The sequence below is a fragment of the Cheilinus undulatus genome, linkage group 15, assembly GCF_018320785.1.
Source record: "Cheilinus undulatus linkage group 15, ASM1832078v1, whole genome shotgun sequence".
NCBI lineage: Eukaryota > Metazoa > Chordata > Actinopteri > Labriformes > Labridae > Cheilinus > Cheilinus undulatus.
In genome coordinates, this window is record NC_054879.1 from 38,233,496 (window position 1) to 38,260,448 (window position 26,953).

Sequence of the window (26,953 nt, forward strand, 5' to 3'; positions counted from 1 at the left end):
GCTCTCTACGCACTGTTCTTGAGTTAATCTGAAGGCCACGTGAAGTTTGGAGGTCTGTAGCGATTGACTCTGCAGAAAGTTGGTGCCCTCTGTGCACTATGCGCCTCAGCATCCGCTGACCCCGCTCCGTCATTTTGGCCTACCACTTCGTGGCTGAGTTGCTGTCATTCCCAGTCGCTTCTGCTTTGTTATAATACCGCTGACAGTTGACTGTGGAATATTTAGGAACGAGGGAATTTCATGACTGGACTTGTTGCACAGGTGGCATCCTATCACAGTACCACACTGGAATTCACTGAGCTCCTGAGAGTGACCCATTCTTTCACAAATGTTTGTAGAAACTAGCAATGGAAACAATTAATTGATGATTGATTAATTGGTCGTTAAGAATTTGGTCGATCACGGGGAATTTAGTTGATCTGATGTTGGCATTTAATAAAGAGACTAAACACGTCTTACTCTGCACTGCACAACAATATCTACCGTCATGACATTGTGAGTAGGTTTTGTTTTTGTTTGTTGTTTTTGTTAATGAGGCCCGCTCTCTGTTATATGATGGGCTATTGACTTTGAATTCCTTCTGACTTTATTTTGTGGAAAAAAATGGCAGCCAACTAAGGCTATTGTTTGTTGTGGTTGTTTTGGGATTTGAATAGTTTTTTGAGATGCTTGCATATTTTTTTGCGCATCCCCACAATAGGTAATACAATAGACCCTGCCTTGTTTATGTTTAAGAGCCCTAGGCTTTCGAAGGGTGAAAATAAATTTATCATTGAGAAACACACTCTATAGTTACCTGTTTTTGTTATATAGGGAATGTTATACATACATAAAGTGCTTAACAAATTTATTAGACCACCTGTCATATTTGTCTCAGAGACCATCCAGCATCATGAAGTGCTTTAATGCGGACTCTTTCATTTTCAGTGAGCTCTCCATGTTTTACCATTTTGAACAGGAATGAGGGATTTCAAACTGAATTCACCCAAAGTTGAGCCGGCTCACTGGGCTTCTCTGAGAAGTCAGAAATTAATCAAGCATAATTTTCAACCACTAAAACTCATTTTTCTGTTCAGGAATGCAAGTAAATAACTATAATTTGACATATTAATCAAGAAATATTAATGTGCTTTACAATTTTTTCAGGTTTTTTTTGTAAATCAGTAAATTTGAAAATTCATGGATAACAATAATAATTATATTTCAGCATTAAAAATATCATTTGAGTTAAAGAGCTTCTACATATTGGTGTATTAACCATTGCAGAAACATAAAAAATGATTTTGGTAATTACCAATGCTGTTGATTTAGCTCAGCTGTGGCATAAACCTGACTTTGGGTGGTGGTCTAATAAATTTGTTTCGCACTGTATATGCCCATGTATGTATGCTTTTATACATACATGACGATTAATCAATGAATTGATCGTTAACATTATAGATGCTCGAGTTGGCAGGTTTCTTCCAAACGCCCATCCCTAGTAGAAACCGTCTGCGTGCCTAGGCGCTTTATTTTATACATCTGTGGCCATGAAAGTGATTGGAACACCTGATTTCAATTATTTGGATGGGTGAGTGAAGACTTTTGGCATTATAGTGTGTATATAGGTAACTAAGGAACTGGGTATTGTTGCCACCATGGCACCCCTGTTGGGGTTTTCCTGGACAGCTTATGGCTGTGCATCTATGCTTGTTTTGAACTTTTACCTGCCATACGTATAAATAGTGCTTTAGAAACAGTCTTTCCAAGGCTTGCATGGCATTGTATACATTTTCACTGAACCTCCTCTAGTTTGTTTTTACGTCTCTACTCTTTGGCAAGGAGGACTCTCTGTACTTAAAATAATTGGATTGTTATTAGATGAGCACTTCCCCCTCCTCCTACAACAAATAGTAAGATAAGCTGCCTCCAGCTTTGCTTTAAGCACAAATTAATCAGCTAATCATCTCTTGTCTTATCCCCAACATTACAGCCCATTAACATTAAGCAACACTCCAAGCTACGAGCACTGACAATGATTGGTAGCTTTAAGGAGCAGGATAAATACTGTAATTTACTTTCAGCGCCCTGAGAGAAACTACCTGTCTGCTCCTTCCTTCCCTCTCTCTCTGTCCACACTCAGTGCCCTTACTGTAGGACCATACTGTACGTCCTGTTTGTTTAAACCCACTGACTAAACACAACACAGCTGATAAGATGGGACACACATACACTTAAAGGAAGCAGGTACATGCAGACGTTTTGCTTGTTCAGCTGCTTTGCACTGAAGCCTGACAGTTGTGCTGTCAAAGGCTTCATTTTCAGCACCTTTTAATTACAACTCTGTCTCCTCTAGGCTGCAGGAAAAAGCCATGATTATGTGTTTTAATGCTGCAGGATCAATGCATTTTAATGACTGTATGAAAGAGTGAGTGTGATGTTTTAACTGCATTGTTATTCTTGTGAAGAGGCTCGCGTCTATCCTGCACCAAAAGCAAGATGTCGCTAAAAGTGTGCGTTAGAGCTGCCAAGACGATTTCTTTCACTCATGAAGAGCTGAGTGGAGATCAGAAACACCCTAACCACCTTTCTGTGTGTCTGTGCTCTCTCTCCCTCACTCTCTCTCTCCTCTTGTGTGTGCGAGTGTGTGACTCTGTGTGTTTGTGTGCATATAGGTAATAAGCAGCTCCGCCACTGCGCAACGATGGAGCTATCGCAACGATGGAGATGACGCAAACAGACCCAGCTCTCCGAAAAAGTGTTTCAAGACGAACATGGCGGCAACTTAACCGCGGTCAAAGATGACAATGGCCACCGGGAGGAAGGATTCTAGACTTTTCGCCCAGGTACGGGACAGAGAAAGCAGCCTGCGTGCATCGGAAGGGCTCGTTGCTCTCCTTTAAGTCAATCTGCCAACCGAGGGGCGGCGGACGCGCAACATCAGTACCGAGAGGCTCGCAACAGCTGGTCTCCCCGCGCCCCCGACGAGAGAACAAACCCGGGGAGGGACGGTAAAGGAAGAAGGGGGGCATGCGGTCAAAGAGGACGCCGTTTCCCCCTGGAGAGCCATGGAGAGCCGGGATGCGGCAGCGCGAAGCTTAATCTGTGCTGGCGCGCTAATTGGATCGGAATAGCACGGATTGCCGCGGGCGCAAGAAGAGGAGCGCCCTGGACCGGCGGAGGCACGGCACCCCACCGTTACAGAGGAGAACCAACCGGAGTCAATCTCCCCCCAAGTCAATGAGTATTGTGGCAGAGCAGCCCCCGCGGTGGAGTCGGCCAGGGCAGCACTCTCCTAAAATATGACCAGGGGTGCTTGGATGCGTCGGCAGCATGATGAAGGCTTAAAATACTGGTTTGCACCCCGAGAGAACGAGAAGCCATTTACCGAGTCGGAGCGGGCCCAGAGATGGCGACTGTCGCTGGCCTCTCTGCTCTTCATCACCGTCCTGCTCTCTGATCACTTGTGGTTCTGCGCCGAGGCCAAACTGACGCGAACCCGAGACAAGCGGCCGGACGAGGGGCTCGTCACTACGGACATGGGCGAGCACAGAAAGTCCCTCCACCATCACCCTATCCCAACAACACCCGACCCCCGCCGCCTCGCCAGAGAGCAAGATGCTATTTTTCTAGGGAATTCTACCAAACCTCTGTGGCGAATGGACACCTGTCACCCTGACAGCCTGTTCAAAGACTGCTTTACTTTCACGGACGCGCAGACCGTGTGCCTGGGCCTCTCCGGTGGAGGGGACAAGGGGACACAGCTGGCGTACGTGAAGCTGAGCGATTTGTACCTTTCTTTTTGTAATTCCTACTCACTTTTGGATTTGTTTAACGGGTTTACGAGTCTGGACGCTTTGAATTGCACCCTGAATATGACCACGGGGGAGGGCTGCAGCGAGTGTATCCGGGCTTATCAGCGTCTGGACCGGGAGGCAGAGGACAAGTACCGGGAGTTTGAGCTGCTGGTTCAGAAATACGAGACGGATGTATACTCGGTCAGGACGTGCATGGAGGAATGCAAGGTAGGACCATGAGGCCTCACTCACATGCACATGCACAATCACAAGTGCATTTAAGGGGGTGGGTTCACTGTCGTCATGACAACCGTTGGGCATATCTGTCAGTATATTGGTATTTATTTTTTGTTACTTTAGGTCAACAGACTCCTGAAGTCTTCATCATTCTCTTGTCCGTCTCTCTTAGCTTCATCTCTTGCTTAAATACTTCATGATCTGTGAATGTCAGAGAGACCTTTGACATTTCAAGTAAGGGTCAGGCTTGCACCACAGCTCTGCAGGGGAAGAGAGCTGTTGAGTGATGCTCATTCCAATAATGTTAATAGCACACGAGTGATTCCTGCACCTCTAATCCAGGCTTTGCATTGTTCCCAGTCCCCACTAACACAGCAGTGCATATCTCCAACATGTGCATGTCAACAGCACAGCATATACCCAGGTCTACATCATCTACACACACCCACACGCTTTACTTTAGTGTGACTTCAGGCATCCAGGCCCACTCGGCTGTGTTGGAGAAAAAAAAAAGAAAGAAACTGGCCTGTAAACAGAAACATGGTGGGGATGCACTGCTGGAATTACACTTCAATCTGTTTCATTTGTTGTGCACTGGCCTGTTGCAGAGGCTGTGTTTCCCTGTCAGCTGTGTGGCGTGCTGAGCCGCTGTCCGTGGTGCTGAAAAGGCCCTGCAGAAGGCCCTGCAAAGGACATACTTGTTTTCTCTCGCTTTGCAGGAATTGTATCCACACTTTTATTCAGCCTAGCTGTGAGGTCTGCTTTGGCACATTACTTCATCAACACAAGGACAAAAACAAACCTCACTCTGTGCAGAAAGCAAAGAAAAATCTCCGTTAAGCATTTGCAAAACAAGGCATGCTCAAGACTTCCCAGCTTAAACATGAACAAAGGAATGCTTGTACGGAAAAGAATGGTTAAGAAATGCAGCAGGCAGACTGACAAGGACATACAGGATGTCACTCTGCTGTATGGAGTGCATGCATGTTCACGTTGCATGCAAGGTAAAGCTTGATTTGTGCATGCAGATAACTTTTCAACTGCATTTTCATGCAAATGCACAGCAGTTTGAGCAATTTTCCTGAACATTTACATTTCCCAGTTGTCAAAGCTGCATCATCACCATAAAGGCACCACACATGACAGGGAATAGGCATCACAGGAAGGCAGGAAATCTTCCTTCAAAACGGCCCCTCATAATGATCCAGCAGCCATAACTCATTTCTCCAAGATGGATGTTGTACAAGGGCAGATGGTCAGGGAGCTGGACTGTGAGTGCTGATAATCCATGTGTTTGTGTGTGTGTGAGGATGATAGTTAGTGGGAGGATAAACCATCACAATGGAATCATGTGCTGTTTATGTGTTTGTTTATTGTGACTCATAGCTTATTGTTATTCCTGTTGTTCAGAGAGTGAATGGTATGCATGCATGAATCTGCGTCCTTTAACATCTTAGCTGCTTCCTTCTCCTGCTGTCTAATCAGCGGTTTGCATTTGCACTCCTACTCTTTGCTAATGTAATCAGACTCAGGCAGGGCTACTGCAGCCTTTTAGCCCCTTTAGCCCAATCTGAATTGCTAATCTGCTCCAGCGTTCGTGTGACCTTTGTGGAAGCACAGCACCCCAGGCTTGCATCGCAAACCGTTGCTCCTTGAAGAACCACTCTGCTGGACAATAAAAAGACGTTACACAGCTTGAAATAATAATTATTGCTATTTTTCTCCCTCCTCTTCAGTTGTCTTCATGCGTATTTTATGCAGCTTCCTTTAGAGTGGTTTTAAATTAATCGAAACTGTGACATCATGAGGTGATTTGGGTAAACTCGAGATGTGTGCTGATATTCCAGAATTAGATTTGGAAAAAGACAAGCAGTGAGATTAAAAAGGGGCTACTTACATATGAGGTTGATGATTCTCAGAAAAAACTTTGCAGCCTACAACATCAACACAAGCATGCACATGTGCATTAGGACACTACTTATCTTTATGGGTGCAAACTGTGAGCTAACCTTGCAAAACAAATGGAGATGCCATCCCATGCAATAGATATATGAAATAGTCTATCTAGAGGGTAGGTTAACTTCGTGATAGTTATATTCAGAATTGTGTATGGAGAGTGCTTTTACTGCCAGAGAATCTAGCTATATTTTAGTTATGCAGCATTCACTGTAAACATTTTGAGAGGGGTCGTTTCTTGAGTTAAAGCTCTATTGACTTACTCAAAGTTTGTTCACATCAGATCTTTTAAAACTTCAATATGGTTGTCAAAATCTTCAGTTCTTTAATACTTTTACATAGCATGTGTTTTTAGATGATACATTCTCTGTCATTTTTGATGAACTGTAGAATCAAAAAGAGCTAAAGCTTTCAAAAACATACTTCTAGTTCATAAAAAGGTCCATGGGAGAGAAATTTTCCACCAAAAACTGCACGTAGACTCCACACTGTCTCAGTTCTTCAAATATGTTTGCAATGTTTAGGTACCGAAATGTTGCAAGCATATTTTTGCAATTAGACAGTTTTCGGATGACTGAAAGCAAAAATTTACCCAATAATATTTTCAAGCAGTATCAAACATCATGTAGAGGATGCTCTGATCGTCCGTGCACTGAGGCTGTAGTCAAAGTTAGCAGCCTGAGTTCAAGTCCTGCTCTTTTCCCATGTGTAACCCCCACACTATCACTCTTCCCAGTTTCTACCCACTATCTTAAAGGCATAGAAGCACAAAAAAATCTTTAAAAACATCATACGTTGATAGTGTTTGATTCTTACCCTGCTCTTAAAGAGCTATTGTAATTGACCTTTCAGTGCTTGGAGTGTTTTTGGCCTCTGAGCTTCCCTTCATACTTCTGTAAGGAAAAGGGTTTTTAGGGTTGTCTGTCTAACCACCTTTCCTCTGGAATAGTGGGCTAAGCAGTTGCAACATCTATAGGGACTTTGATCGGCATTTATGACATCATGTGGCAGAGTGGAATCATTGAATAGTTAGTGTGAACAGTGTCGTTCTGTTTGATACCGATACTGATAGTTTCTTCACATGTATTTGAAAGGGTAAAATTTCTGTCACTTAAAAAAAATCATGCGTTTCTCAAGACAGCTGTCATACAGAAATGTTTTTTTTGTGCATTCCAGAGGGTGTGTAGAAGTGTGCTTGCAATGTTTCAGAACTAAAAACAATAAATTACCATTGTTACATGATTCTGACTTTGTAAGTAGCATTGGAATTTTAACCCTTTTAACCCCAAGCCAGTTTTTGTCTGTATCATTTATGCAAATATGCCTGTAAGATCTCAACCGTTTGAAGCACAAGAAAATTAACAACATCTATTTTTTCAAGACAGCCTGAACAATCAGGATGTGTGCTGCAAGGTTGTCTGATGAAACTTTTAAGTTATGTGACTAGAAAGACCAAGTAAACAGCAAAACGGAAATTGATTCTCTTAGAACTTTATACAAATCACAACCAGATCAACAATGACCAAGCCTTTTCACATCTGCATTCTGTTCCTACAGGCCTTGTCTGTACACAACAGAAACTTTCACTTATCTCAGTTAAATCCATTCACATGTTACTTGAATGTGGTATTCCACTGCATAAAAAGTGCACTAATCCCAATTTAGGAGCACCAACATCCTCTTTTCATTATTTAGGGCCATAGAGGAAGTGATAGATCTTGTCTTTGGTTGATCTTTGGCTGGCTCTGATTGGTTGCTACCACCAAGAACACAATGGATACAAACATTGCAATGTCCCTTCCTGCTTTCCAAGCCCTCAGAATGTATGGTCATAGATTAGAAAACAGATCCTGCACATAAAAGGTATGTGATGTCTGTTTATGACATAAATGTCCTACATTCTAAGTTTATCTCACTGGCCATTGGATTTTGGCTCCCGATATCCATCTAACCTCATGGTTTTCATATTTTAAGCATTTAAATCCCTAATTACCCAATATTTCCCATTTGCTGCTGTTCATTTTTATGGAATGTTTTCCCCCAGAAAGGGGCAGGGTCTGCATCGTTGGGCAAAGTACCCGGATAGGTTGCTCTTATAACCTGACACACCAGATGGATGTGTTTCACACATCCATCTGGGAAAGCTTCAATAGGAAATGTTTGAGAAAAGGCAGAGGATTTGAAAAAAAACTCGGAGGGTGATTGGATGAACACTCTGTCTGTCACATCTCTACGGGCCAATAAGAGCAACAAAACACGTGACGTAGCAGTAATCGAGCTCCGCGTGCGCAGCTACTAAGGAATAATGCGAAACATGGCGACTATGGACATCCAAGTACTCGACTTTTATCGTTTTTGAAAAAAAAAACAACAACTCACTGCTGTTCTTTGTTCTTCTTTTAACAAAGAAATGTTGTCAAGTTCTGATAAAACTGGTGCTTTAGCAGCATCCACGCTAATCTCTTCCTCATAACTGCACCAGCTCTTGCTGCTGCTTGTTAACGTCACGACTATGCTGCGCCTGAAAGTGCTGCCCCTTTCAGTGCTCGCCAGTGAGAAACAAGGAAACAGGCGTATCCATCTGCTTTGCAAGGTTATTGCTCTTATCCATAGAGGAAACCTTTGTGATTGGCCAACATGCAAACAGGAAATTGTCATCTTTTACTTCCAGTGGCAAAATGGGAGGACTGATAGTAAGACCTCGAAGTTTGATTTTTTTTTTTTTTGAAAACATTTAAAAAGAAATCATATTATCATGGATTTAGCAATGTGGATTTGTGGTATCAAAGCTCTGAATAATTACCACGCTTTGCACCTGAATTAAAAATATTCTAGAAGGTATATATACACCTGCAGCAATCCAAAGATCGGCAAAAATTAAAGCTTCAGATCACAAATTACTCCACAGAGATCTGTCTTATGGTTCTTGAGATACTGTGAACAACACATGCATTAACACTTTTGTTTGTCAGTGATCCATTTGACAAGAATCAAATCCAAATGTAAAATAATGCTACCCTGACAACCTTTCTACAGTGCAATTTGATGGAACTGATGACAAAATGAACACCCGCTGAATTGCATTTAGCTGCTGTAGAATCAGGATCTTGGCACTGTCCTGGGCCAACTGGGACATCAGAATAAACACAAGAAACTCATTGTGTGAGCTTAAAGCTAGTGTCAGGGCTGCCTTTAGATTTCCAGTTGATTGAATCTGAGATGATTAGTTGAGATAAATATGTATTCTTTATAAATAGAAAACCGCTTTTACAGGCAAACAGCCTTGTCTCCTTAAGTGAACTGAACTTTTATTTCCAAATTGTTTTGTCTACAAGGTGTTTTCTTTTTATTCAGTGCTGAATGATGAAGTACATTCTAAATGTTAGGGGACTGCTCCATGTAGTTATTTTGTATAATGTCGTCCTAATTGAACATTTATATTTGGATCAACTTTACTCTAATGTGTATTCTTTATTTTAATTGGGTTATTTTTGTAAACTGGAAAACTTGACATTTTTTGAGATGACATAAGCCCAAAACAAAAAGCTGAATATTCGATGATTGGTTTGAAAAAGCCTCATTTGACTGCCAATCTCACAGTGGAACACCTGCTAATTAAAAAAGGATTATTCCATTCCAGCTATATGGGGGTGTTACATGTCTATTTTTACAGAGATTTCTGGTTTCTCCAATAAACCATCCTTCATAGCTGATCATGGCATAAATGTAAAATTATTAATACTTATAAGGCAGTTCTGAAAATAGTTAGAGCTCTTTTGATTAATCTCCTTAGTATAGAACAGAGAGTTTCACTTTCAGACATCTCAAGAATAGCATACAGAGGAGAAAACCAAACATGTGACTTTTCTTGATGGCATTCCTTATCTGGACTGAGAACAGCAGGTGCACTCCTCCTAACTTTAGCCCATGCTGCTATGTTAGCTTTCATGTATCAACACAGAGAATGGCTCTTCTCATTAAAAAGTCCATATACTGATACAAGCTCAAAGGTTATTTGATAAATGCATGACAAGAAAATTCTTATCCTAACAATGGGCATATGGTTATGAGGTCACCATAAGACAGACTTAACAGGTGACAAAAAAGGATGGATTTAGTCCAATTATAGAATAAATTGTTGATCTAGATCTGAAGAATTAAGAGTTAACTATGTGGTTGATCTATCATCCTGCAAACTAGATAAATGAGAAAAAAAGACATATAACAACTGGTCAACTATTGACAAAATCTGACCAATTAGATTCGACTACACATATCCTTAGACGGCAGCACATCTAGACGTAATATCTACTCTAACTTCCAGCTAAATTGGCAATGCTAAGTCAATATGAGTCTGAAATTTAGTTTTTACAGTGATAACAGCAGTTTATTAGTGCAGTATAATGTGATCTGTTACCATATGATCGACTTTAGGTACTATATGAACAGTGTGATATGATACCAGGTGTGTCCTGAGTCTGATCGCGTGTATCGCATCGGAGCTGATTTAAGCATTTCTCAGAGATCAGCAATTTGATCCTATCAGCCCAGCTGATCATTTACATCAGCTGTCGTAAAGTGAGTGCAATTTGCACCAGGCCGTAAGCGCAAGTAAGACAACAAAGCATCAGCCACATTAGCAGTCCTATGGCTAAAATGTCAGTGGTATGGAAATACTTCAAATTTGTGATTGAAAACAGTCAAACAGCCACTTATAGCATCTATAACACAACTGTTTTGCAAGTTGGTAGCAGCAAGGCTGCGCTTAATACTACCAATTTGGTCCAACATCTCTGGACAAAGTATGCAATGGAATGTGATAACTTCACTATTGCGACATAGGAGAAGGCTGCTACACTGTAGCAACTCTGGACTTAAAGAGGAAAGATAAATACCAGGCAAAAAGATCTCAGAATAGGTGATGGAGATGCTGGTTTTCCTAAACAAGAACCATCACTTTATTTTAAGTTAAGAGTGAGGGAGTAAAAAGTTCTATAGCAGCTACTGTTGAGCAGTAGAAATTGCACAATGCCTCAGATTAAGCTGCTGCATTTTAACAGGGATTGTTTTGAATGTGATCCTGTGCCAATTCAAGTCAATCTGTTTGCACCACTTTAAAGTGGAGCTGGGATGTTTTCACTTCAGTTTTTGTTGTGACTTAAAGGTCACATATTTTACCCTTTAAAGACAAGTTTATTTTGGTCTCAGAGGTCCCCAAAACATGCCTGTGAAGTATGTTGCAAAAAAAAAAACCCAAAAAAAACACTCCAGCATTGGATTTGTGTCTAAAAACTTCTTCCAACTTTCTTCCAATTTGGTAATTTGGTAGGGCCAACCGAACCTGGGGGCGGGGCTAACTCCCCACATGACATCATGAGGGGAAAACCTGAGAATGTCTGGTATCAGCACAAATTTTCTGGAAGGGGGGGGGTAGATTTTTCTGATTCTTGGGGGAGATTGTGGACAATTGTTAGAAAAGCTGGAAAAAGTGCATTTTGCATAATATGTGACCTTTAAATAGTCAAGCTAATTATTAATATAAGGGGGACTGTAACATTTCAAATTCATTTATTGAATGTATTTTTTATTGTGACTACTGAAGCCGTTTCAACACTTTAAAGTGGAACTGAGGTTATTTGAATTTGCATTTTTTTAAACTCATGTTGTTTCAGGTTTAAGCTAGGCAAATATGAGTATCATTATCGGGACTTGGGAACTGGAGGATAGTCAATATTAAAAAATGGGATTAGGATCGAGGTCAAAAATGCATACATCCCTATTTAATACAATACAAAATTATTTGATATGCATTGAAACCATATGATATAATATGGTACAGTACAAAATGGTACCACACAGTACAACACAATACGGCATATGACATGATATGATATATTATGATTCTATAAGGTTAGGTACTATGCAAAACAATGCATTTTGATACTATACAAAAGGATACAGTGTGAAATGATGCCATATAACACAGTACAATATGACAGGATCCAGTGTGATGCAATGCATTTTTTATTCTTTTCGTTTTTTTCTGCCTTTTGATCTCTCTTTGTACCTGTTTACAGCACACACATGCATATGTCCAACCACACACAGATACTCACAAAGAGCCCCATGTGCAGTGTTTCCTGCAGGTCCAGACCTGACTGTCCCTTCCGGTGTAATTTAATTTGCACTCCCATAATTCTCTGCTTCTCTGGTGGCTCTGTCTCCAGGGCTCTATCTCAACATGTTGATCTCCTCTCTCTCTCTCTATCTGTCATTGTCTCTTGTTCTCTCTCTTTTCACATCCTCCCTCTTTGTCTTCCTCCCATCTGTGTCAGGGCTCTGAGGATCCAACGCCACACGTACACATGTGTCCAGTATCTGTCTGTACACAACCTCGACCCCACACTCCCTCCTCTTTACAGACTCACTCCCCATCCGGGGCCTTGGTTTCTCTCTCTCTTCCTGTCCCTGTCTTGATATATGTGGGTGTTGAGCTCTCTTTTCTTGCTGGAGTGATAGATACTGATCTAGGTTAAGGCTCTTTCCTTCACTTCAATTACAGGCTTGTCCACACTCAGCCAACTGTGCTGCTTCACCCGGACTCTGTGCTCCTCTGTTTACGCTGTCCCCAATCACTCTATGTTTCTTCAAGGCTATTCAATCCAGAGTCTATTCAATTATACTGCCTAGTACTATGTTTGAACTTACAGTGATGATCGTCTGATTGTTTGCTCTTTAAAATAGAGAAGAAACGAGACAAACCATGATGGAGTATGCTTAGGATGAAAATTAGATTAAACTTTATTGATTCAAACAGGATCATTTATCACAAATATAAATCTTGACTGATAAAAACAAGCCTATTTACCTTCTAGAAGTCAGTATTGTATTATTTATATTCCAGTTTATGTGGAAAAAGATTAACTTTACTGTCTCACAAAGTGACAAATCTGTCTTAGGATTGTCAACCATGCTGCAGACTTAAAAAGAAACCATTCAGCATTATTCATGTTGAACATAAAACAGTGATTATTAGCAAATAGTCTTAGAAAAATGTCTAAAAGTAGCATGCACCAGCTATGTTCAGTCATGTAAAACAACTTGATTTTAATCCTGTTCAAATTCTGCTCTTTGCTTTTGAAAGACAACTGCTGTTTGATTATATATTTTGTGACTGGATTCATTTTTACCCATTCATCTTCTCCTCAAGATGAATCAAGCATAGCAGGCCCAAAGATCAACCGTGTGTGATTACTGCAGAGACCCTGTAGTGCTTCCACTCCTTTGTCATGAAAAATAAAAACATGATTTTAACAAAGTAACAGTGATTCATTTTGAGAGTGTCAAATTTTATAGCAGTTAAGTGATGAAATTGATCTTTGAGACTGCAGTGGAAAAAACAATAACACTACAAGGTCACTCTGAGCTCTTGTGAGCCTCTCAGTTCTATCACATATCATTTCTCAGCAGTTAAACATTGTCCAATTGTAGGGCCTATGTACTTCTAACAAGGACTCCTTACCTTGGATGGCTTAAAAATTGATAGGTGGGTTTAGTCAAACATTTTCAAATATCCATCAATTATTTTTGAGACATTTCCCACTGAGTCAAAGGTTTTGGCCTGCTAACGGTGCTAGATGCTAACTAAAGGGATCAACAAAGTCAACAAACGGTTCTCTTAAGAGTCTTAAATATTGGGACGAATGAAAAAAATCTAAAATTTGTTGAGAGAACTGGCCTTGGGCAAACCCAATTTTTGTATGGATAAACAACAATCAAGCATTTCAGAGTCCTATCACATTACAGCCATAGATGTATTAATATATAAACAAGTTTTGAATTAAACATTATCATGCTCAAAATTGTGATCTGTAATCTTCCAGATTGTGTAAGATTTTATGAAGCCTTGTGCCTACCTCTGAATCAAAGCAGTGCTGATATTCAGTGGAACATCTCTACCTCAGGTGAGATGCTTTATACAGAGGTTACACCGATGAAATTGGCAGTAAAAAGAAATAATCAGCATAATGGTGTTTGGCTCCACCCACTAAATGGTTATGTTTGAAATCACACAGTCATAGACAGACTCACATTCCAAATTATTATGCACAGTAGAGTTTCAGAACATTATATTGGTTGTAAAGAACAGAAAATGATCATTTGTCATATTTGCAGCATTAGGGGGTCATTTTTACTGAAATCAAAAGCTATTTCAATCAAAAACATCTTAACAGGCCAAGTTGCATGTTAATATAGGAGCCCTTCTTTGATATTACCTTCACAATTTTTTTAGTTTTTAGTCTGTTGTATATAGAGAGTTGGATCTGACTGGATATTCAGAGGTAGTAACACAGTAAGAAAACATACTGACTCAGCATATGTTTCTGTTACATTTTGCTTTAAATAAATGGGTGTTGTGCATACATATTTATTCAAACAGGCGTTTTTATGGAAATGAAATGACAGTAAGCTTTGACACATAACATAATGCACACATTTCTCTGCTATCAACACAACAGACAGCACGGCCTTCCTGCCAGCCCTGCACTTTTCTCTCTCCCTCAAATTCAATTAGGCCTGTGTTGCTTCTCTATGCAGTTCAAATAGATCCAGGGAAACTCCCCTTCATGTGAGCCGCCAGTGTTTGTTTCTCCCCAGGCAGGAGATAAGGGAATGTGTCTGTTGGAGAAGAACACAGCAGCACTCCCATGGAAACGCCTCCTCGTCTCCTTCTATTCCCAGTCTGCATGGCACAATAAGATGGTACGGCTCCCTTCTTTAGCTGCCCCCGGACCTCGGCTCCAATCAGCACATCCACACCCATTTCTTTCCCTACATATTTTCCTCCATTTTTTCCCCTGCAGGCTACTGCTCTGAAAGAAAGTCCTCTCTCTCATTCAGTAAAAAAAATATGGAGGAGTTCTGTCCTCTGCCTGCTGCGTGGGTACTGTTTAGGTTAGCTGAAAAAGTCAAAGATATGCATGTGACTGTGTTCAGAACCAAACTGCATGCAGCCGTGTATCACAGGCCGTTGCAGCTTTTCTCAGAATGACATAAACGTTGCATTACATTTAATGCAACAAATTCAGTTAGATCTACGACATAAATATTATGACATTTACAAATGCACACTTTTTGCTTTCTGTCCCTCCTCTCCTCCGTCTCACTGGTGTGCTCGGTCGAATGGTTTGATGAGTGGGTGATGTGTTATGTTTGATTTTCTGTGACAAAGTGAAAAGAGAGAAGTGGCTAGAGAGAAGAGAAAAGGCTGCCATTGATTATTGACTCCACATAAAATGCATTAAACACAAGAGACGGGCTACAGCTACATTAAATGCTCAGCGTCTTTCTGACTTAAGAAGAAAAACCTGTTAGCTTTTATGCAGCAGATTTTGCTCTTGATTCATCTTCAAGATTCAGGCGTTTTAGTTTTCATGCAGTATTGTTTAGTTTTCAACAAAAGAGGGATGACAGTGGGATTAAAAAAACATTTTTTGGGGACTGATTTGAACCATTTAAGATACAAACGCAGGCGTAACAGCTGTGCTGCTTGATGTCATTATGTACATGTAATTCAGTCATCATGCATGAGTGTGACACTGATCTTTACACTGAATTTTTAAGGTGCAATATGTCAGATTTTCACACTGAAATTCCTTCATTAATTATAAAATAACTACTCCTACGTGATTCATTTTAATGGAGCACTTACATCTCAAATATTACCAACAGACTTCAAAGCTTGTAGCTTTGCTGATAGTGTAACAGTACCTTTCTTGTCATGGCAGATGCCTAAACAGAGTCGCTGTGAAAGACATGTCTCTCATAGCTGTAGAAATGCTGGGTATACTACGTTACATAACTTCTACATGTTCTGTGCTGCTTCTGTGTAATGATTGCAATTTCTGTCTGCCTTAGCTGTGCATCCTATTGCCCAAGCACCTCCTGAAACATGTAAGCCCCCCGCCCTCAAACTGCTTTACCCACAAGGGATGCAACAATTATTGAGTCTGATGACATGATTATAATCTGCGAAATAATCTTGATTTCACAAAGATCAGTTATTTTGCACTGATTTCTGAAATCTAATAAAACGTCAAATAAACCTACTACGGAAATGCACATGTTCTTTTTTGCTGTCTTAAACAATCCGTAACAACCATAATAATCCATGATAACTGGATTAAATTCTTAGTGTCTAATGTCCACATGTTCCTGTGTTCAAATAAGGATAATTTTCTGATGCTCTGCAAATGACTAAGAAGTCTTCCATTGGCTTATGTAACACTTTACTGCTGTTTATTTATGCTATACAAAATCCCAACACTGCTGATTATGAGTGACACATTTTAAATTTAAAAGAGGACTGACTTGATGTTGTAACTAACATAAATGGGAGTAGGCCCATTTTTTTATGTCCAGTTTTGCAGACAGGGGTCTTGAATTACTCTGTGGTCAGTGTCAGTGTGTCAGGATGGAAATGCATGCTTAAACTTTCAAATTAAAATCAGATTACTCTTGGGTTAGGCAAGGGTTTATGGAAGGGTCAGGATACCAAAAGTTAAAAGTAAAAAACCAGACCTGCAAAAACTGACCATAAAATGTTTAAGGAAGCTGTGTAAACAATCTGCTTACAAGAAAACACAGCTAATATAGCTAAAACTAAAGCTAATGATGCTATGTTAGCTACATTAGCTATGTAAGCTACATAGCTAATGTAGCTATGTAGCCAACAGAGCTAAATCTATAGTGAACAAAGCTGTGTTAGCTATGTAAGCTTGTGCTACCTTTGCTAAAGCTGTTGTAGCTACGTTAGCCTCATAGCCTAGAAGGTTTAACTACACAAGCTATGTAGATGCATTACATATGTAGATTTTGTAGTTATGTTAGCTTTAGCTACATTTGCCATAGCTAACATTGCTAAAGATTTAGCTTATGCTAATACATAAGCTTACATAGTAAAGTTTAATCGTAGCTAGTTAGATTCAGCTAAAACTAATGAAACTAAAGCTAGTCGGCATTCACATAACTGATTCTAAACATACATAATTTAATCTTAGATTAGACTTTTTCTTGTTTTATTTATGAAATGTTGCTAAGTCTGCAGTGTTTACAGTGTGGTTATTTCATGAAAGCAATGGCCACTTTGTTTATATCAATAAAGCTGAATTTAAAAAAAAACTGAAAATTTGTGAAGCTAAAGTGGCATAGCCAAAGACGTTATGCTGCTAAAGCAACACAACTGGTGTCACATTGTTTTGCTTCAGTGCAGCTGGCACAAAAAAAAAACAGTTTTGCGAGTGAGACCAGAAACAAAGTGCCACATAGCCTTCAGGATTATTTGAGCTTTTATTTTGAAATTATGTTTAATGCTGACACCCTATAGTTGCCCCATAATACAAGACTGAGATGCAGTTCCTCCTATCTCCCCTCACTTCTGTGGCTTACTTGCTTTGAATTTGTTCCTCTGTTGAAAGTGGCCTTCTTGGTTCACACTTCGAGCTACTCACAATGAATTCTGGGAACACTTTTAAAACAGGGCCCATTTTCAAAGCTTTTACCCCTCATCACGTGAAATTCATCCATGAAACGGAAACAGTGGTTTACTGTTTATTTGATAGTCCTAATGGAGTGCAGTTTTTTTTTTTAATTGAAAAGAGTCCTCATTCAAAACAAGAGGTGAGCAGTGGAGGTGGACAGAGCTTGGCAGTGTGTCTCTACTTGTCATCTACTGTTATTGTTTTGATTAAGTGCCCCCTTTGCAGCAGAATTTACATATTGTGCATTTAAGGACAGAAATAGATGTGTGCTTTGAAAGCGGTGAGTCACTGGCAAAAATGTGGATCTGTTTATTAAGAACTTCATTAAAGCAGCACTGAGTGAAAGTATGTTCTATTCCAGCACTATTTACTGGGTTATGCTAATAAGCTTTTTAATGGTGTTGTTCATGTTGAACGAAAAGTGAGATGAAGCAGCACATCGCAGTTCATGTTCAATATCTGCTCGAGGTAGAGTTATCTGAATTATGAATGAATCTGAGGTGAGCAGGGTCCTTACATGAATCCTATCTGCAAAATACCTAAATAGACAAAGGTTATAATGCTCTCATTATGCATTTTTAGATTCTAACTGTTTTTTTAAAGTATGTTTACTGGTCATTGGGAGTTTTACTGCATATGTAGACGTTTGTTACTCCACGGAGAGAGAGCTGTCTGAAACCTGATAAGCGCCTCAAGTCTGCTTGAGGCTGGCGGCTCGGGGCTACATTAGTGGCTACTATCATAACACAAGAATTCCTGAGTGATCTGAAAGCAGTTAGGGCTGCATCTCAGGGAGTGTAGGCTTTGCTACTGTGATTCTTAACTCTTTTTTGACTGAGACATACCCAACGATGCTGCAAGGGAATGTTTGATTTTAATATACTTATTTAACCTTCTGGGGTGCTTCTCATTACATTAATTTTTTATGCTTGCGCTCTCTTTCCTCGACTGACCCTGAAATTGTTCCCCCTCTGACTTGATGGAAGAACTTCCAATTCCTTTCATGCACCTAGACGAGACAAGGTTTAAGGGGAGGGGAGGCTGCTAGAGGTGCTCAGAGGGAATACTGCAGAAGTTTTAACTAAAGATGTGGCATGACTGGTGTGGAGGTATGGCATTTCTCCACTGCTTTTCTTTCACATAGCTCATTCTTAGTGTAGTATTTTGCATGAAATTTAACAGTACAACACCATAAATGAACATTTGTTTCTTTAATAGGATATTTACTTACATACAACCAGCAAAGAAGAGGAAGACGCAGGCATTACAAAACACACAAAGAAGAAAAGTTATCTTTAGTTACAAGAGTATCAGAGCTACTTGAGCGTGGATATGCAGAAGTAATTAACACTGCCTTCAAGTATGTATTTAAGTGCTCTGCTAAGGCTCCAATACAACACCCTGTCTTGGGTCTGGAATTACTGACGTACACAAGTCATGATTTTTCACCATTGTACCAGCTATTCGTGTTTTTTATTTTAGCATCTCAAATAGGACATTAGGCCATTCATTCTTTTTATTTTGGGTCTTATTTTCTCTTTTATTTTTTAGTGTTAAAGACAACACAGGCTGCTCTGGCTAATCCTGACATGCTAGATAGACTGATTCATGTATCTGTTGCATTGATATATTTAACATTCATCTGTGAAACCTTCCATCCAAAGTGTTTGGGAAAGGCAGGACTTTGCAAAAAACTTTTGAAAGATGATTGGAGGTATGTCCTGTCAGTCACCAATCAGAGGGACAAGACAAAATGAGATAGCAGACATGTTCAGCTCCAGTGCTAACCTGTACTACACAGGCTAGTGCTACCATAATGTTTGAACAGTGAAGCTGGTTGTGTGGCTCTTTTTTCTAAGGCGTTAATAAAGAAATGTGGAAAAGGTCTGATTAAACCGCTGCTTTTCTACAGCTACATCTAAGCTTATCAAGCCATTGTATATGCTGGCTTACAGTACAACTCAACCCCCACCTGTAACGATTGCAAACTCATGCCGACAGTACTGTTCTTTGCTCTTTATTTAACAAAGAAATGTGGTCCAGTTTTAATAAAATTATAACTGTACTGTAGCTACAGCCAAGCTAACTGCTACATTGGAGGCAGCCATTGCTTATTGCTTACGAGTTAACCCCACTGGTAGCTACCGCCTGGTTCTCCTCAAATGTTGTGATTGATCAGAACTGTTTTTACTTAAGCACAAACATTGTGGACTGGAGCTTTTCAAGATGGATTTACCTGATGGCACATTGGCAAATCAGTCTGCTTTGCAAGGTTGGTACCAACTATCACAGGTAGTTCTAAACAACACTAGATGGATCAAACTGTAAGCTGCACAACTAAAGGAAATAAATCAGGGGGAAACCTAATTTCATAAATAACCAATGAACCAAATCCTTACTAAACCTTAAAGGTCATATATTTTACCCCTTTAAGACAAGTTTATGTTGGTCTCAGGGGTCGTCCAAACATGCCTGTGAAGTTTGTTGCTGAAAAAACACTCCAGTACTGGATTTGTGTCTAAAAACCCCTCTGTTCCAGCCCTGCTCAGAACAAACCATTTCTGTCTGTGGCTTTAAATGTTAATGAGCTGTCTGGCTCTGCCCCTGACCTTGGCCCTTTCAGGAAATGGATGTGGCTCTCCTGATCCTCTTCTCAGCTGACAGTTGAGAAGAGGATCATGTGCCAGGGGCACATATTTTTGTTAGAAAAAATAATATGTGACCTTTTAGCCCAAAACTGAGGTATGAACCAAACCATAACCTCAATGATGTCTGTACCTGACGTCATGTCAGTCTGACACTGAAGAGAAAGATTTGTTACTTTGTAAAATTTGCCATCGCTTTCTTTGTCTTTCCTTGCTGGTCATGGCTAAGATGCAAGGATGTTAAGGGATCAAGGGACAAAAGGAATCACATTAATGAATTGCAAAATGGCTCTAATCTATTAAAGGAACAATAAGTATTTTAAGCATAGTAAGTAGGATAAAACTGATTTTTTTTAGAACAAGTTTGGTTGCTGGAACCTGACATATATGTTGTTTTTTATTGTCAAAACCCTCAGTTGTAGTCGCTTGGAAGGGATGGATTCATTTGTAATTAGCCTATTTTTTCCATTCACTTTTTACTGACAAGCAAGCTTTATTATTTTTCTGTGGCTTTTTCTCACAAGAAGACAAATTCTAATAGTCAGGTGATGCTAATTTGACAGTTGACTGTAGCCAAGCATCATTCTCCTCACAGGTGTGCTGTGATTACCCAGCTATATGTAAGTTAAGCATGACTGGTTATTTTAAAAAGAACTCAAAAGTTCTTTTTTTAAAGAAATGAGATACAAATGACACACTGATAGATCAGACATGTATTTCTTTCAAGGAAATTTCACTTCATTATTTGGGACATATTACAATAGAAATATGTTACTGAACCAAAATTTTGATAAACTAATATCATATTCTGCTTTAATCGTTGAGGTGAAATTCAGTTTCTCACATACATTCTTCATACACAAAGGGCTGGAATAAACAAACATGATCTTATAGACATGCACTCATGAGGGATGTCTATGTGAACGCCTGGACATCAAAGAGCACTGAGCAGATGGGGATGCTGTGCCCTCATCAAGGTCACCTTGGAATGCTTGAGGTAAACTAGCACCAATTTCCATACTCTGGTTTGTACCAGAACTTGAACCTTGAACCCTCCAGTTCCAACCCAAGTCCCTACAGGTTAAACTCTTACTGCTTTGAGCATGGGTAGGTGCAGGTCATAGTAATTATTTCTAAGGCTCACTGTGTGTAGTTTTGAAATCTTGATGCATAAAATGCATTTTACAACAGTTTTTATTCGAGTCCCAGTGAGAACAACAAAGCAGAGCAGTCACATTAACCAGAGCTGAGATGAACACAGATCCTATTAGCATTTATATACATCTCTGGTAAATCTGATAGCCATTTGAAATCAAAGAATGCAAAAAGCAAAATCACCAACACACTGATGTCTCCCCGAATGCAAAGAGAATCTTTGTTGTAACTACATCAGTGGGCTGCCTGTTGAAGTATAAAAAGCCCTTCCTTTCTAATAATGACTGCTGAAGTGACACCAAAATTACACTGAAATTAGCCTTCATTGTTCCTGTCACAATAAGAGCACTAGCAACAAAGCAGGGCAGCGAATACAATGCATTAAGTTATTCGGGAGCTGTTGTGGCTTCTATCTGATTCTAGATCAATGTAATCACTAGTTGATCTTACGGGTGAGAAGCACTGATCTGTGATGGTTTGAAATGATGTGGAGAATTTTAGTCATGCTAGTCCTTTTAAGAGAGGCCATGCATTTGTCTGTTTAACTTTATGGATAGCTATGAGCTTCCACACTAAGCTAATGCTTTAACAAATGCAACACGCTGCCCAAGATCTCTTCTGTTAGTGTCTTCCAGCAGGAGGTAGTATAAATGTGTAATATTTAACATATTAAACAATATGGCAGATAGCAACATCCATTTCCAGCTGCCCTTCGGCAAGACTGGACTGATCAATAGGCAATAATAGGGCCGACACGTAGAGACTAAAGATCTTCCAAAGCGTTTATTTCCATATTCAGCTAAATGCTCATTTAAATTTCATTTAACTGACTAGTCTAAAGAGGAGAAAATCCTTAGAAAACAGACAAATTCCTTCCAGGGTCATCGTCAGCGGGTGTGACATTGGCCTGATATAGTCTCTACAGTAAGGCTAACATTACAAGCTAGCGCCTCCAGCCTTTGTTCTTCTTTGCAGATTAATTTGTGGCCTCTTTTCACTTCCTTTTACTACTTTCAAAAACAGTGACACCGCACCATTCCTACCACACACTAACTATTAAGCTACCACTGAGCTTCTCATGTTTACATCTGTGAAGTGCCAGACAGGAAAGCAGCAGCCATTAACTGAAGCTACAGTGGCCTCTCGTGGCGGGAGGTTCATTACTGTTTAAAACATTATAGACTAGGATTTCAAGCCTGTATTTATAAAAATGATGGGTAATTCATTTAACTGTCTTGTTAATCCCACGCTAGCTAATTTAATCAACAAATTTAACCTTTTTAGCAATTAACCATGTGCATCCCTAGTAGAGACGATGACATATGCATGCTCACACTCACACCTACAGGCAATTTAGAGTCCCCAGTTAATGTAACAAGGGTGTCTGACTGTGAAGGGAAGCCAGAGTACCTGGAGAGCCCACGTATGCTAAGGGAGAACATGCAAACTCAACACAGAAATTTGAACCAGGAACCTTCTTCCTGTCATACAACAACCATAACCACTGCAGCTCCAATTGTCAACATGTCTTAAGTAAATATATTATTGAGAGGTGGCTTCCTAAACAGAGAGTTAAGTCAGGCTCCCTCTGGTTTGTTGTTATCAGCTCTGTGTTCACAGATGGGATGCCACTCTCAATGGCTGCAAGAGTACAGTTTTTGGAGAATCAACTGACTATGAAAACCAAAGAAGGTTTAAAGAACTTTAAAGAAATGTATATGAATAGATAAAAATCAGTCCTACAAATGGCTTCATTTGGTTGGAACACTGAGGGAGGGGTAAGAGATAGGGAGAGGAGACAGTGCTGAAGGAGTTAGTTCTAGTTTGAGAGACAGCTGTAAAAGTGCGACATCTACCGCATTAAGTTGCATATTTTACATTCAAATAACACGATTCATTAATTTATAAAAATATTTTTTTTCAGTGTTTAACAATTGGAAAGCAGATCAGCATCAACAGCGATGTCTCTGAGAGAGCTACAGTGTGAGCATCACTGGCAGAGAGACAGAAAGCAGTCACAGTTCTCAGACTCTGCTGACATTCTCACATTACTGAGTCATCATCATCCTCACAGCACGTCCTGATTCAGAGCGAGCAGAACAGAGACAGAAGACAGACAGACCAACATTCAGTCTATAAACCCACACATACTGTACATACACAGCGTACTGTAGTGGTACAGACAACAGCACACAGGGTGGAGAGAAAGGCTGACAGCAGATAAAACAACAGTGGAGAGAGAGAACAACAAATAAATGGTGAGATTAGAGGGGGAAACCCAGAGATGAAGGGCTCGTGTCAGATCCCCTGACATACTGTATTTTCTCAGGGTTCTGTACAAACAATTCATTTGAGCACCTGGTCCAGCTTAATCCTTTCCATTTTAATCAGGCTTCCTGTCAATGGGTGAGAGCGTGTGTGTATTTGTGGAACGAGGGGGTGTTTTTACATGCATGAGTGCGTGGCATGGTGGGATGTTGTTGCCGTATCCACTGGCATTTTGAATACATCATATTTAAAGTAAAACAAGTGTTATAGTGTTGTTCATAGGCATATAATTTTCCATCTGATTGAACGCAAACTGTAAGAGCCTTGAGCCAACTAGTCAAAAGTTCAATACATGCATTCTGCAAACCAACTTCACTCAGTAACGCTAAAACAATCACTGCATTTCCATTACAGTTTTTCACAAAAAAAGCAATATTTCTTAAATTTTGACTAAGTACAAATTGAATTTGTTTCCCCTGAAGGGAGTTTTGGGCATGAGCCTCGCAACTCTGGTAAAACCTCATCTTGCGAGACTCCGCTGCAAGGAAGCTGGACGCTCACAACTTGTTGCATTGTGGTATGATTATGATTAAAGCGGTTGCCTTGACAATTTTGCACAAAAGACGAAGGCAACAGATGATAGTTAAGAGGCAAAGTCTGTATGTATGACAAAAGCCAAGTATACGGGTGTAAGTATGATGTTGATAAAAAGTCTCTTTGAGAGTTTTTTTTTTATTTTAGAAATTGAGGTGTTTCCACCACCAGTTTTTTATTGCGCTGTTTAGATTTTGCATACATTTCTCAGGGAAATGCAGGAAATGCAGCACTGTTATGACAATGGTTAGTTGGTTAAATGTGGTAGATGTTAGCAGTGCTAGCGCCTCTAGCGCCTCCGCTTGTATTTCCATTCTGATAAAGGCCGTGTTTGATGGCATTGGTCAGCAGAGCAGGGGTCTGAGAGAAGCGGCCTGCAGCCAAACTGTCTTGGTTCTGTTAGGTTTAATGATCATATAGATACTGCTTTTATCTGTGTCCATTAACATAGGTCTTCACTTTGAGGCAGTGCTTTAAGTGGAAAAAAATACGTGCCAGTATTCTCTTCTCACACAACCCCAGAACTAATTTGGGCGGTATGGAGCAAAAACCATATACTCAAATAAATTATATACTGTACATAAAAAGTAAAAAGGCCTTTCAATGAAATAAATTAGAAATATCAAATACAGTGAGTTTAGTAGTTGTTCTTTGTCACCAAATGTAGAGATTAATCAGCCCCTTCTCTCACTGACACCCTGAGTCTCTGCTCCATCTGTGAGCGCTCTTTGTCACCGTATATCCAGACTTTTTGGCTTTGTCAGTGAGTCAGCTATTCTTTAAGCAAAACTACAGCCCTTGATCCTTTGACCAACAGTCTGCTCTGTCATTTTAAATACTGTTACTGAATATTGTTGTTGAGGTCTCGTTCAGTGGCAGTATGAACAGGTGTCAGTGGAGCATCAAGCTCTGTGGAGGAGGCGCTGCGCTCGCGTGCTGCATCACTGTCCAGGAGAGTTGAACGATATAATCTCTGGTTTCCCTCTAGAAGTGGCAGGTGAGCTCACCTGGATTTGTGTTCAGATAAAAACCTCACGGACCACAGCAGGAAGAGCGCCGTGTGCCACAGAATGCATCTATTTAGATGCAGTCATGAATCATCCATTAAAGCTGTCAGCTGTGGAGAGGACAGGAGAGCATACTGGTACTTGCCGGTAAGCTGGAAGAAGTCCCGGTATGCCAAGGGGCAAAACTTAGAAGTGCTAGTACTGCGTACCGCTGCATACCGGCCCTCTTAAAGCACTGCTTTGAGGAGACATCACTTTAGCTCAGTTACAGGAGAAACAGTAGTTTGTTTTGAGATGGCTGGGGATATAATTTTGTATTTTTTTGATTAAATGAACACACAACACAAAATACCATTTTGGATTTGTAACCTTTGGAGACTGCTAGCATGGATATCCTTTCCTTTTTTTAAAGTAACATGCAAGATATCAATTTGTTGCGAGTTGGTGACTATCAAAGTCTCTGAGTGCAACTAATGGTTGTAAATCACACACAGTGATATTACTCTCAGTGTCATTGAACATTAGGGCATGCTCTCAATGATTAAACATAAGTTGAAGGAATGAAACAGGCCTCCCAAACAGAACATCTTTACTAAATCAAGCAGAGGTGTTGGGAGAAGCCAAACACCTATGTTGACTGACAACATCATGGATTCTTTGCAAATGGTCGTTAGCATCTGCAGCCTGTTGTTTGCAAACTGCTTGTATGTGGCATGCATGCATATTATTGACCTGTCCAACATAAACATAGCCAGTCTGGCATCAGACCTGCAGCCCACCTTTTATAAGGCTCTTATGGACATGCACAAGCCTATACAATTAGCCTCAGCTAGGAGGCTAAGAGATTGAAGGCATTGTATCAAACAGTACTAAGATGGGCTAACTGGCTTCTTTTAAGCCGAAGGCTGGTGTGTGAACATGTGCCGGAAAACTGTACACACATCTCACTGAAGAACAGTGGCCTGCTGTCAAAGTTACATAGTGCTGAAAGCAGGCAACCAGGGAGCTCTGTGGACAGTGGGGCGATTAAAATCTCTGTGTCTAAGGTTTTTACACAATTTAATAGACTTTGAAACTACTTTTTAATGATTGAAAAGTTACATAATGTTGTTTTTAGCAAGGCCAATCAGTAGGAGTGTATTGATATTTGTATTCGTCCCAATTTGTAATGGTTCAGGGGTCATGGTTCGGAGCATGTAAGAAAGAAATAAAGAAACCGGACTTTCCTCCAACAATCTTTTTTCACTTATGATAGATGTCATTGGTTTATGTTTGTTCTAACAACAGAAAAAGGTGTTGTAAGTCCTTCCTGTTTTTGCACATTTTGTTTATGTGTCACCTTAATTTCCTCAATTTGTTTGTCAGGTGTGGTACAAAACACTCCAAAACATCAGTTATGCAAATTACACAAAACACCTCAATTCAAAGTGATGCAAATGAGAGTGTTGTCCTCCTCACAGCCCTCATGATGAAGCCTGATTATTCTGATCATTACACCTGTAGCACCTAGCAACCACCTCAACACTAGAGGAGCCTTTCATGATACAAATTGCACGATCACCTACAGACCGTTTGGTGGTCTTTTGGAGGGCTCTGCGAGTGGGTTGAAGCTAAAACAGTAGCCTCCTCTCCTCAGCATCCTCCGGTCTGACAGTAATTTGATTGTGGACGGAGCGGGGAGGGATGCAGAGTGAAGGGGGAAGTTATTGATGGGTACAGATAGAACAGTGAAAAGAAAAAAAAGAAGATTGGGAGGGATGGCGGGGAGCTTGACC

General features: G+C 40.2%; 1 protein-coding gene across 1 annotated transcript in view; it reads left to right on the plus strand.

Moving 5' to 3' along the window:
* Positions 1–3,281: 3,281 nt before the first annotated feature.
* Positions 3,282–26,953, plus strand: part of LOC121522351 (transmembrane protein FAM155A) — a 154,096-nt gene continuing 130,424 nt past the window's right edge. Inside the window, exon 1 of the mRNA XM_041806593.1 lies at positions 3,282–4,004. Within this exon, the coding sequence (XP_041662527.1) occupies positions 3,282–4,004 (723 nt within the window). The remainder of the gene's footprint in view (positions 4,005–26,953) is intronic.